The 13,044-nt window shown below is 50.2% G+C and overlaps 1 protein-coding gene across 3 annotated transcripts in view; it reads right to left on the bottom strand.

Annotated features, from left to right (window-relative positions):
* ADCY8 (adenylate cyclase 8) overlaps nucleotides 1-5,141 on the bottom strand; it is a gene marked incomplete at both ends in the record, with an annotated part of 164,780 nt that extends 159,639 nt beyond the window's left edge. For all 3 annotated transcript variants that reach the window (XM_084230786.1, XM_084230787.1, XM_084230788.1), the window contains one exon: nucleotides 4,191-5,141. In XM_084230786.1, the coding sequence (XP_084086912.1) occupies nucleotides 4,191-5,141 (951 nt within the window). The remainder of the gene's footprint in view (nucleotides 1-4,190) is intronic.
* Nucleotides 5,142-13,044: the final 7,903 nt, after the last annotated feature.

Below are 13,044 nucleotides of genomic sequence, written 5' to 3'. Positions count from 1 at the left end.
CCCATACGTGAAGTTGATTTAATTTGAATTGGGTGAGGCATCCCCCACAGCAGGTAACTATAGCCCTAGTGTACCTGCAGCTGAGCTTTGTCAGGGTGCCCCTTGGAGGGGTCTTTGACACTTCTGGAGGTTTCTCGGCATCACCAATGCCACTTTAAACCTATAAAATATGAGAGAAGCCTCCTCTGCCCTGGGCAGCCACCTCTTCTGCATTGGGCTGGGAAGTCCATGACTTTAGTGTAACTATTCTCTGTGTGCAGCAAACACAAACTGTCTCTCTGCTGACGGCAGGGGTCTCACAGGCGGCGCGTTTGGGCTCCATCTTGCTGGCACAGAAGCAAACACAGGATGATTGAAACAAGGGCTTCTTCTCTTCAGGCAGGGTGTGTGCAGGGAGGTGCTGCTCTGGTCCTGTCCTGTCAAGCCACAGGCCTCATTTCCTTCAGGAGGGGAGGAGTAGAAACAGACTTGTCGTGTGAACTAAGGGAAGGCGATCAAGGACTCATTTGTTCCTTTTGAGAATGGCATTTCCATGAAGTGAGACAGCTGCAGAGGTGTGTGGCTGCAAGGCTCTCATTCCAGCCACCTGCTTCTTGAAAATGTTACATTAAATGGGAGCCATCCTCTTAACGAGAACTGGGATTAATGTAGAGAAGATGATATTCCAGTGCTTATGGCCTTCGGTTGACAAATTTGTAACCTGCTGTGCAAGATCATGAGCTAGTGACAAAGAGTTGATTTATGGTAATTGGGTCATTTTTCTCTCTTGATTTCACTTTCGCTTTTTCATTAAATGTTAATTCCTGTATTATAGGGGATATTGTTCTCTTTAGTAGTGAAGCAGGTGCTCCTTGATCTGGAACCATTCCACATGCTTATGTGTTTAGAAGGATAACCCCTAAGCAGCTTCCCAAGAAGGACTGGCCTTAGCAGAGGGTTTGGGTCCTGCTCTCACCACTTCTCAGGCTCATCATTACTGGAAGATTCCTTTAAAGTTCCTAAGAATCTGTCAGTTCTCTGAAATGAACATGAAGCATGATCCCCATGTCAGTCATTGTTAGGTATGAGAATACATGTGTATATATTCTATGCATAGGTGCTGAGTTACATGTAAAACATTATACAGATGTCAAGGATTATTACTACACTTTCATTTTCCAAAAGATGTTTACTTGCAAAAGGCTGCCTTACACATACATGATGTGGATGTGTGTGTGTGTGTGTGCGTGTGTGTAAGTGTAGCCTTTAGCAACACAACATCAGGGGTCTTGGATCATTTATAAAATTGCTGATGGAATTCATAGTCTTGTTCATTCATTCAGTGTCTCTCTGTTGAGTGACTGTGTGCCTGGTATTTTCGAGGTGCTGAGTGATAACTGCTATGGACATTTTTGCCCCTATGTGGCATTTACATTCTTTCGAGGGTGTGTGGGCAGGGGAAGCACAGTAAATATAAACAAATAGGGTGGTTTCAGGCAGTGCATGAGCTCTGGAGGGAGTAAGGGGCATCCTGCACAGAAATGGCATTTGAGCCAGGTCTGGAGTAATGAGAATATGTCAGTCATGCGAAGACCTGGGAGAAATTGGTCTAGGTAGAGAGTGTAAATTCTAGACGGTGGGAAAAATCTTGGGAAATATGAGAGATAGAAAAATGGGGAGCGTATCTGAAGCCTGAGGAGAAAAGGGGACATATAATGAGGGAAACAGCATATAAAGGATGGAGTAGCCAGTGGGAAGGACTCAGACTTTTATCATAGTTGTGATGAGGGACCTTTAGCAGGTTGTAAGCATACCTTGTCTACTACCAGACAGGGAAAACTGAACAGTATCTACCTCAAAAATCACAGATTCAAAAAAAAAAAAGGGATTAATTCATCTCCTCCCTCTGCAAGGCCTAGGAAAGAAACTCGAACCTCTAGAGGGCGCCAAAGGAAAACGTTTAGCCGCCAACCCACAAAGGCCCTTTCAGCACCTGCAGGAGGGGAGAGCGCTCCCGTTGGTCCCTCCGCCAGGAAAAGGTGTGGAGTCAGGAAAACGCCTCACCTGCAGCTCCTACCCGAACCGAAGGCTGAATGAGCTTGGCTTGTATATACCAGGACTGTGATATTTTACAGGGAAGGGTTGTTTATGATGGGGTGGGGGTGGGAAGACATTTTGGGGTTATTTTTAATCTTCTCCCATCTGGTAGTATTTGAGTAGAGTATAAAACAAATATGGAGCCAAGATTTACTTTCTGGCTTCATTTGGCAAGAAAAGTGTCTCTATACTTAGAATTTTGAAAATAGTCATCATTTGCCACTTAGGATGTGTTATTCTAAATACTATCCCAAACTTACTTGATGAAATCTTTTAGTAATGTGTATGAAGATGGTGCATGAAAAGCAGCAGGTTGTAATAAATGAAATTATATACAAATCATCGAATAGCTGGGAGATACTGGGAAAACAATTGGTTGCGAGAAACAAGAAAGGGAAAGCTGGAGGTGAAGGGATAAGAAGAGGATGAGGCGGGGGAGAGGAAGAGGAAGAGGAACAAGAAGGTAAGAGATTGAGGTGCACAAGAGAATGCAAGAAAAAAAAAAACGGGATCGCTCGAGAGAAAGGGAGAGATTTAGACCACATTGGGGTTCAGAGCCACACGTAAAGAGAATTGAGAAACACAACTAAATATAATTATATACAACTCCGGATATCATATTTATCATAGGTGGGTATTAAAGGTTCATTACGAGTTTGAGAAAATATTAATCATTATCTCTATTAAGGAAAAGTGCAGCTGGTCATTCCTTACTCGGCGGCTCTCATCTCCTCATTTCATGCCTCATGATCACAGCCGTGTGCTTTATTTGCCCTTTGCTCTGCCCAGGGAGACTTCAAAAAGCACCGTAAAAGCAGCCAACCAGATAAGTAACCTGAGCGCATGATATAAAACCATCAAAGAGAGAGAATCCCAAATCAACTGGTAACCCAGAAGGTCAATGATGAGGAAGCGCCCTAACAGTGCTGGCGCTTGAAAACTCATGAGCAATTTTTGTACCTGTTAATTCTAAGAATCTTCTCGCCAACCTGACCACAAGGGAGAAGAGTTTTTCAGCTTCCACTACAGCAAAAATGGTTCAGAGCCTGGAGCAGAACAGCACCCACAAAGCAGCCCTCTCGTCAGCCTTCTCTTTGCAACCACTTCAGCTGTCACATTTCCCTCATTTTATTGAGAAGCTCCCAAATTCACCCTACTGTTACCCACTAGACATATGACAGAGAAAGTGCCAGACCATTCATTACCTCTTAATTTTAACGGATCTAAACAATCGAGTCGGTGTCTACCTTCTCATTCACAAACAATGGCGACTTTGTTCACATAACACATCCATATTTAATGGGTAGAGATAGAAAGAAAGGGGGAGAAAGAGACCTAGAGAGTCAGGTTCCACCTAAATATTTCAAACTATCTACACGGCCTTTCAATTAAGCAAAACTTGCATTCTTTGGCAATGACATCCCACCAGCAGCCCCAATTCCTGTTGATGTATCCAAGCCCTAAGTTTCTTTAGATCCCTTAATAAAAAAAAATCATCATATATATATATATATATATCATCTTAGCTGCCCAAGGCAATGAAGATTCCCAAATACAACATGTGGCATAGGATTATTTATGGGATTGGCTTAGATAACACATGTGGGCTGCCTAGCACTGGTGATTAGTATGTGCCAAGCCGATATCAAAGCATTTGAGAATTAGGATGTGTGGCACAGAGCAATACAGACACCCAACTCAGAATCCCAGCGTCCCTGGTCCCTGACTGCACCCTGCTGTGACTTTTATGAGCAGAGCTGTCAAGTAACCAGTCACCTTCTAAACCAGGGAACTTCTCCCCTTCTGTCTCCTGTTTCAGGGATTAAAGATCGGGGAGGGGGCAGGTGGAGAAGCAGAAAGAAGACTGTTTCTTAGCTGATACCAGAGAATTACTCAGGGAATCAAAGTAGAATCAGAGTTAATGGAACTTCAGAGGTCACTGAGTTCCAGTTCCTCTGAGAGGCGAGAGCTACCAACACCCCCTACACCCAGGACCTCCTACCCCAGCTGGGAGAGGGGACGCAAAGTGAGTGGGGCAACCCTGGCCCTCAAAAAGCTACTTTTCCATAACCCAGGGGAGTCAGGGTGGGCGAAGTAAAGCAGGGAAGACTCACCTGGTTGATGGAAATGACCGCCAAGCGGGGGATGAGCACTTGGAGGACCACCTGCAGCAGCGAGGTGCCCAGGCCAGCCAGGATGGCCCAGGTGAGCGGCAGGGGCAGCATGCTGTAGGTGGCGAAGAGCGTGAAGAGCACGTAGCCGATGCCGATGCCGTCGCCCAGGAGGCCGTAGCCGAGGCCCGCTGCCAAGATCTGGGTGGTCATGGCCACCCAGGTGACCACGCCACTGTACTGCAGGTACGTGTGCGAGGTGGTGTCCTTCCTGACCACCACCAGGGCGCAGATCACCACCTCGATGCCGGTGAAGAAGCCCAGCAGGATGCCCTTGAGCGGGTCCATCGGGGCGGAGGCCAGGCTCAGGTGCAGAACCAGGAGGGTGAGTTTGGTCAGCACATCCAGCACGTTCATCACCACCTCGGATTTGCGCCTCTGGCCCAGGAAATAGCGCTGGTAGAGGCGCTCCAGGTCCCGGGACTTGAAGGAGTTGCGCAGCGTGGGGAAGATGACCCCTCGGTAGCTGTAGCCCCCGCTGAGGAAGAAATCCGAGTTGCTGGGGGCGCAGTCGAGGTGCAGGAAGCCCAGGTCGCCCCCGCCCGCGCTGCCGCTGCCGCTGCGCTCCGGGAAGACTTTGGTGCCGCCGGCGGCGTGCGCCCGCTCCGCGGGGCCCAGCGCGTACAGGGGCAGCGCCGGGTCGCCCGACAAGCGCGGCGCGGGGTGGTTGGGGCCGCCGCCCGCGGGCTCCGAGGCTTTGCCCGCGCCGCCGCCCGCGCCGCCGCCGCCCCGGGGCCCGTGCAAGAAGCGCTGCTCGGTGATGTGGCGCACGGCGGTCTGCCAGAGCAGCCGCTGGGGCCGCGAGCCGCGCCCGCCGGCGCCCGCCGGGGGCGTCGGGTGGATGGTGTAGAGTTCCTCGCCGCCGCTCAGGCAGCGCACCTCGGAGAGCTCCATGGCGCCGGGCCGCAGGCGGGGAGGCGCGCGGCCCGGGGAGGGAGGCGGCGCGGGGAGGGGGCTCCGGAGACCCGCGGGCGGCCTGGTCGCCGCGCGGCCGCGAGCCCCGCGCTGCCCCGCCGCCCGCCGGCGGGAGCCCAGGGCAGGAGGCCCCGGCCCGTCAGGTCATGGTGCGCCCCGGGGCAAAGGGCGCCCGCGAGGTCGCCGCAGACCCCGGCGCCCCGGCGCGCCCCCGCCCGCCCGCCGCCCCGCGCGGCGGTGTCCGCAGCAGCCGCGGCGCTCCGGGCCACGCAGCCCCTTCCCGGCTCGGCTTCTGGGCAGCGGCTCCGCTCAGCGTCTCGGCGCTGCCTCTGCTCTCCAAGAGGCGCCCGGCGCCGGGGCGCGCTGCTCCCGCTGCTCCCGCTGCGCGCCGGGCGGGTCCGGGCTGCGGCGCGGGGCTCGGGACGCCCACGGCTCGGCGGCTGCAGGGCCCGGCCGGGCTGGCCCGCGGCGGGGAGGGCTGCGAAGTTAGCCGCGGCGGCTGGAGCGCAGCCCTCCGGAGAACTCCATTGCGCCGGGATGGGGAGCCGGGGCGGAGCTGGGGGCGGGGGCAGCGAAGGGGGAGGCGTGGGGGCCGGTGAGCTGGCGCGCGCCCCGCGGGAGGCGTGGAGAGGTGGCAGTCTCGGCGCCAGCAAGTCACCAAACAGTTAATTTGGAGGGGGGTGCGCTCAGGCTGCCCCTCGGCTCCTTCGGGGCAGCCGCCGCTCCCGGGGCGAGGACCGGGGCGCAGCGCGGGCGCTGCGAGGGCCCCCGACGCGGCCCCCGGGGAAGGCAGAGTCTCAGGGTCCCATCGCGGCTCTAAGGCGAGGTCCACGCGTCCGGCTGCGGCTCGGCGGGGGGCGCAGCCCGCGATTGTCAGCCTTTCACTTTGCTCTTTGGAGTCCTCTCGGCCTGCGGCTGCGAGGCGCGGGGGGCGGGAGCAGGAAAAGTGGGGAGGGCGCCAAAGCCCGCAGCTCTGAGAACGAAGAGACGCCGCCGAGCGAATCCCCGGGCTACGGACCGAAGCTCGGGGGTGCGGCGGGGTAAGGTCTGGGTGAAAAGGGAGGCCGCGGGCTGGTGGAGACCGAGACGCCTTCGGATCCTGGGAACCGCCGCGCGCCACCCGGGCGCTCCGAGGCGCGCGGCGGGCGCCAGGCGGTCGGGAGGAATTGGGGACCTGTCAGATGGGTCAGACACCCGCGACGACTCGAGCCCGCCTTCCTGCCAAGCCCCGCCCCGGGGAGGGGGTGGGGCGGAGCCGGGGGCCGGGACTCGGCGCGCAGCCCCGGCCAGGGCGCCCCAGATCGCGAAGGCGGCGGAGCGCGGAGGCCGGCGTGCAGAGGGCGGCTGCGGGCCGCGGCGGGAACCGGGTCCTTCCCCGGCGCGAGTGGCCAGCGCCCCAGCCACCGCGCGGGCCTCCCCCGCGCTCTGGCCCTAGCCCTGGCAGGTGCCAAACTAGCACCCGTAGGCCGCTTGGCCCGCGGACTCGGAGAGCCCAGCGCGGCGCCCGGAGGGTCTCCTCCAGCCCTCCCCACCGGGGCGTCTTCTGGCAAAGCCAACTTAAGGTCTAAAAGCAAAAAAGCCGCAGTTACAGAAGCGGGCTGATTCCTACACCTGTCTTTCCACTACCCCAACCCCGAGGCGGGTGGGTTAGGAGGGGGGCGCCCCCGCCTACTCGCACACCAAGCTTCCCCTGTTTAGAGTTGGGGTCGGCAGGAGGACCGAGGAGGGCACTCCCGCCGCTGCTGGAGCCGGATTTCCCGCCCGCCGGGCAGCGCCGAGCGGCCGCGGACAAAGCCCCTGGCTGCGCCCTGGGCGCGCGGAGGCGCAGCGGGGCTGCGCGTGCGGTCCGCGCCCCCGCGGGGCGGAGCTGGAGACTCTGGGCGCGGGTCCGCGGGGCGATGCGGCCGCCGAGCGCGGGGCGGCCCCTTCCGCCGCAGCGAGGGCGCCCGCAGCCCGCGGGGCCGGCCCGAGCTGTCAGCTGATGGCCAATGACGTCAGGCCCCGGGCGCTCGCGCGGCCCCGGGTGGCGTCCCGTGCAAGCCCGAACCCTCGGCTGCTGCACCTCAGCAGCCCCGGAGCAGGCGATGTCCCTTGCTCTCCCGAGGAGAGGCTGCCTGCCTTTGCCTGCCCTGCGTTAGGACAGCTTGCGGCGTCCGCTGCCCAGCCACGCACACCCTCTCCAAGGCAGGGTCCGCTGTGTGCCCCAGAAACAGCGACTTCATTATTTCCTTTTCAATTCTTTCTTTCCTTCGCGCTTGGGTTTTGATTTAAGCCCAGAACCGGTCGAATGCTTTGACTCCTGGAAGAGGGGAGATGCCTCTAACATCTTCTGGGACCCCGAACTAGTCGATTTGTGGACTGTGATACCCACCCTTGAAATGAGTCTTTTAAGCCCAGTCCTTTGGAGATGTTTTCTGCCATCCCTCAAGAAAGGCAACCAAATTCAACACTCACTTTTAAATAGAAAAAAAGGCCCATTCTATTTTTAACCCAATTTGTAGATGAATTAATTTGGCATCCATAAAGATCTCCCAGAGCAGCTGTTTTATCCCATGGGGTTAGAAGTTAAGGATGAAGCACACTATAAAAGCTCAGTTTTGCAGTTAGCTAGACTTTAAAGAAATAATTTCAGGAATTACAACCCTGAGAAAGATTTGCTTCTTGCTTCTCCTTTCCTAGATTCCTTGGACTCATCTGCCTAGCCAGCTGCCTCTCTCCAGAATCCCTGGGGTGGATAGCAAGTATCTTGGCTCCAGGAGGGACCCCAAACAGGGCAGAGGTGGGGGAGGGAGCCTTCTGCCAGGAAGGTTGGGGAGCTGTGTCCTCTCCCTGCAGTCGTAGCCCGAAGTCATCTGTGCTAATGACCATATTAGTAAACTTGGCAGTGGAAGACACCTCTTTATTTTCTCAATTCTTGCTCTTTGGGAGCCTGAGAACTCATCCTGAATAAATGGGGGTTGAATGCAGATGGAACTTTCCTATGAAAATCTTCCTCCTGGACATACCAAGATGAGTTATTCAGCAGCTAAAGGAGGCGTGCCAAGGAGGGGGAGATTGGACCCAATCAGATAACATGACTCAGCCTGATGAATGATCATAGCTTGCTACAGAAAGAAACTCAAAGAATTCTATGAACTTCAAGTTCGAAACTAATGCATCAGGGAGAAACCATGGCATCTGGTGGCCTGACTCTTGCGAACTGCTCTTTGCTGGAAGAGGATGGGACAGGTTGAATGAATGAATGTCATAAAGGAATGAATGACACTAGATTCAAATGGCATTTTCCTGGGGAAGACACAGTGTCATGCCACCAAAAGCAGCATTGCTTTTAGAGTGACAGCACTGGTCCAGCACAAATATGGAGAAACTTTTGGGAATATGCAAAGCATCAAGGGTTTTCACTTAGAACAGAAGTCTGCGTGCTGCTTTGAGGCTGTGGTGAGCCACTCCTTAAGCTCTCATTAATTCCCAGCACACTTTAGTGGCTGGGTCTCTGCTGCAATCCTGGGGCAGTATTTTGCCAAGGCAGTGTCTTTTTGTACAAGTCCCCTCTTCTTGGTGTTTCCTCCATAATCCTCCCTCAATACACAGCTCACCCCTTCCTTCAAAGCCTGAGCAATGTGGCCTGTGCATGGCGTGATGTTCCCCATGTGAATTAATGACTCTGTTTTCTTTGGTCCAACAGTCTTCTGGGTATTTCTACTATGGCCCTTACTTCAGGGACAGGCTAGGGCCCATTTGCTTGCTCAGCTAGCTCTCACCTCTCTCTACAAAGCACTGATTCCTTGAAGGGAAGAATGGATTTTCCTTGTGCCCAGACCCCAGTTTCTAGCCTCTAGAATGAACACAGAGAGAATAAGAAACACTGCAGTGATTTATCAAATGTGCTTCCCTGAAGACCATCACCAACATCTCACTTAACCATCCCAGCAACTCTCTGAGCTAGAACCTTCTCTATTTTTTTTATTAATCCCATTTTACTGGCAAGGATGCTGAGGCTTCATGTGGCTTACCAACTTACCCAGGATCTCAGGGTTAAAAGCAAAATTCCAGCAACCAAATTTGAGTTGTATAAAGCTGGCATCCAAAAGCTTAAAAAATGTGACAAACTGTCCAAAATGTTGACCTATATTAAATAGGACTGATGGAAATGAAAATGTCAGATACATTTTGGCTTTCAAAATACAAATTAAGTAAGAGACTTCTGAGATCATTAACCTCTGAGAAATCTGGTAGGATGACTCTGAGTGACATATGAGGGCAGTGGACTTCATCCTCAGTTGGATAGAAGGTATGTTAGTTTTCGCTCAGTTTAAGCCATAGACACTGCAGTTTTTGATAAAAACAGATTTTCACATATGGAATTTAATTAATTGATTTGGTCTACTTTATTTCCTTTTTTTTTTTTAAAGATTTATTTATTTATTTATACAAGCACTGGGTACAAGCAGAAGCGCGGGAGGGTGAGAGAATTCACCAGAGCCAGAGCGGGGAACAGAACAGGCAGACTGACGAAATATACTGCTGAGGGGAGCAGCGGGCATGGCAGGGGAGATCTGTGCGCCTTGTGGGACCCTTGCCGGTGGCCGGAGATCAAACTGGAGCTGCAGAGGCTGCAGGCAGCATCGCAGCCCAGTGCTCAACTGCTGCGCCACCAGGGGAGGCCCTGGTCTACTTTATTTCATTAGGGTGGTGGTGGCAGAGGGGAAACATCCTCTGCCCTCTTGGAAAACAGCATATTTGTTTCAAGTTTAATGTTCCTACAGACCTTTGGCCACATTTAGAGTAGATATGTTTAAGAAAAGGACATCTTGTTTTCCTTTGATGCATCCTTGACTTCCTAGGTTAACTATCTTAACATCTGAGCTTCAATTTTATAAGAACTGTGTCCTTTGCAAAATGCCCATAGAAACTCTGACACTGAACAACATATAAAATATTCACATGTAAAAGAAAAAAGATGGACTCACTCCAGAAGGGGACTTGAAACTAGAGAGCTCCTGTTTCTGCTGGGAAGGAGGGTGTAGGTGACAAGCAACTTCCAAGGCTGGAAATCCTTAAAGGAAAAGGAGAGGAAATTGGCTTAGAGGCAAGATCTTAAATGCTTGCACGACAAAATAAAAAAAAAAAAAAAGAAGAAAGAGATGTAATTACATGAGCGGTAGCTATATCGATTAGTTTGATTGTGGTGCTGAGTTAATGTGTATAGCAAGACATCAAGCTGTACACCTTAAATATAGGTAGTTTTTATGGCCAATTATTTCTCGAGTAATCTGGGAGGAAAAGGGCCTGTTCATTTGCCTGAAAGTGCTGCTCTTAGGAAATATCGAAGGCATCAACTGCTTTGAGAGAATTTGTTTTTTAAGATTTTATTAATTTATTTTTGTGTAGCACTGGGGTGTAGGCCACAGGTACAGGGGGGCAAGAGGATTCACCAGAGACAGAGTGGGGAGCAGAAGAGCCAGATTTACTGAAACACACCTCTAAGGGGAGCAGTATCCAAGCCAGGAGAGGTCTGCTGAGCCATGTAGGTTAGCTCCTTGCCTTTGTTTTCTGTTTCTCCTTTCTGGAAATGATGTGTAGAAAGCTCAAATGAAGGAAAGAAAATGCAGTACACAAAAAGTCCGTAAATTAATACCTCAAAATATGTTCCATATATGCAAAATGTGTGGGTTTCCTTTTCCTCCCAATTAGGTCTTTAAATTATTAAATATTATGTTTACTTGAAGCCATGGTTTAATGAAATCTGTTGATTTTGTATTCAGGAAGACTTATTTTTGAGTTCTGAATTTGCAAAATGCTAGCTCTGTGACTTTGATCGAATTACTTAACACCTTAGAACTTTCACAATATGGGGGCAAATGGCAACTTTGCCAGGTTTTGTGATGACTAAAGGTAATTCATGTACAGCACCTGGTACAGAGCATCACACATTGCTAATTCTCAGCCTATGAGAACCTATCTACCTTACTTAGTCAATAAACAAGACCTGTTAACTACCGACAAAGCAGATCACAGCTTCTATCCTCCACCTCTGCTGCTGTTCTCTTATTTCTCACTATCATCCTCTCTCACCCAGCAGATTTCACTAGACTGAACTTGTCTCTCTCGTCATGGCCTGCCGTCTCACTCTCCAGCTGTTGTGATCACTCCAAATTAAAAATATGATCATGTGACTCTTTTTACCGAAGAAAAAAAGAACACATAACATAAAATTCACCCTCCCAGCAATTTCCAAGTTTGTAGTACAATATTTTCAGCCATATGTCCACTGTTGTGCAAAATATCCTCAACCCCAGCTTACATGAATGAAGCTTCACACTTACCAAAGAAACCTCCTCATCACTCTTCTCTGAAGCCAGTCCATTAATTCATTGGCTTAAAATATTTCAATAATTCTGCTTTGCCTTAAAATCTAAGACAGATCTTTCCAAGATGATTGTTACTTCTCTCTTCAATGCCGTCTCTTTCTGCTAACCATCTTGCTCTCAGTCTTACAGTGGCATTCAATTTTCAATTTCATTTCAGTTCCCCAAAGTTAGTTTCAGTTCACCAACTAAGTTACTCTTGAATTTTGACTTGCATACATGGTAAGATAATAAGTATTTATTGTTTCAAGCTCATAAGCTTTGGAGCTATTTGTTATGCAGCAATAGAGAACTGATACATTACCTGACTGACTCAGTCAACTACATTTCTTAAAACAAAGCACAAATAGTGCAATAATAACAACAACCAGAACTTTTAACACCACACTAGTTGGAGAGGCAGAAAAGTGTTTCTTCATGTTTAAATCATAAGACATGCAAAAGGGAAATCTTATGTGGTTGCAGTGGTAATTTTTATTTTAATATCAGCCATGAGTGATTTGGGATGTAAATGAGATAATATCGCTTCCTTGTTTATAGTTCTTTTCTAGCTTCTTGTTATGTTTAGGAATATTTCACACTTCCTGAAATTAATTTCTTAGTTAATTGATAGACAAATGGGTGTATGCTGTGGAGGTACCAGGAGAAAGCGTCTGCACCAGCCCTTGAAAGGCAAATTAACACTGAAGCTCAATTATTAGCTAAGAAAGAAAGGTAAAGAGGACTAGCTGGTCTTCACTAGAGCTCAGAGTTCCCTTTGTGTAGAGTGCTTTTCCAGATCATTGCTTGCCTGCTTCATTCTAATCTCATTCAGATGCTACCTCCTCAGAGGTGTGACCCTGACCATCCTACTTAAGGTACTGGTCTCCAGAATTTCCCATCCAAAAACATCTGTTAATTTCCTATACAGGACATCTACCATCTACAATAATCATAGGTGTTTGTTTACTGTTTTCTGCCTTCTCTGAGTAGAATGTAAGTTCTTTGAGGGCAGGAATTATTCAGGACCTTCTCCCCAGCTTATAGTATGAGCTCAGCCAACAGTTTTTGAATAAAAGAGTAAATAGTGACCCAGCTTTGGTAACATCTGGCCAGTGACTCTGATATAGAGGAATCAGAATCAAAATTAGCTAAGCTAGGAGATAACCCACACGTCTCATGTGCTAGAGCAGAACAACTGGTAAGAGAACCTGTGGAATATTTGGTTGGGTTCTAATAGGGACACTTCTTCACTGAGTTACCTCTCCCAAGGAAAAAGAGACTAAATGTTTGCATTACCTAGTATGTACCAGGCTAGGTGCTCTGAATGCATTTTCATACATCGAAAATATCTTCCCTACTCACATCGAAACTATAGGACTATTTCTGAAAGCCAGAGAGGTATTGATTAGCAATATTTTTAGCTATAAGTATATCTGTATTAGTATGCTAGGTTTCCATAACAAAATACCATAGAATGGGTGACTTGAAAACAAATAACCTATATTCATTTCTCACAGTTCTGGAAACTGGGG

Source organism: Talpa europaea, assembly GCF_964194135.1.
Source record: "Talpa europaea genome assembly, chromosome: 3".
In the NCBI taxonomy this organism is placed as follows: domain Eukaryota; kingdom Metazoa; phylum Chordata; class Mammalia; order Eulipotyphla; family Talpidae; genus Talpa; species Talpa europaea.
This window is presented reverse-complemented; position numbering and strand designations above follow the sequence as displayed.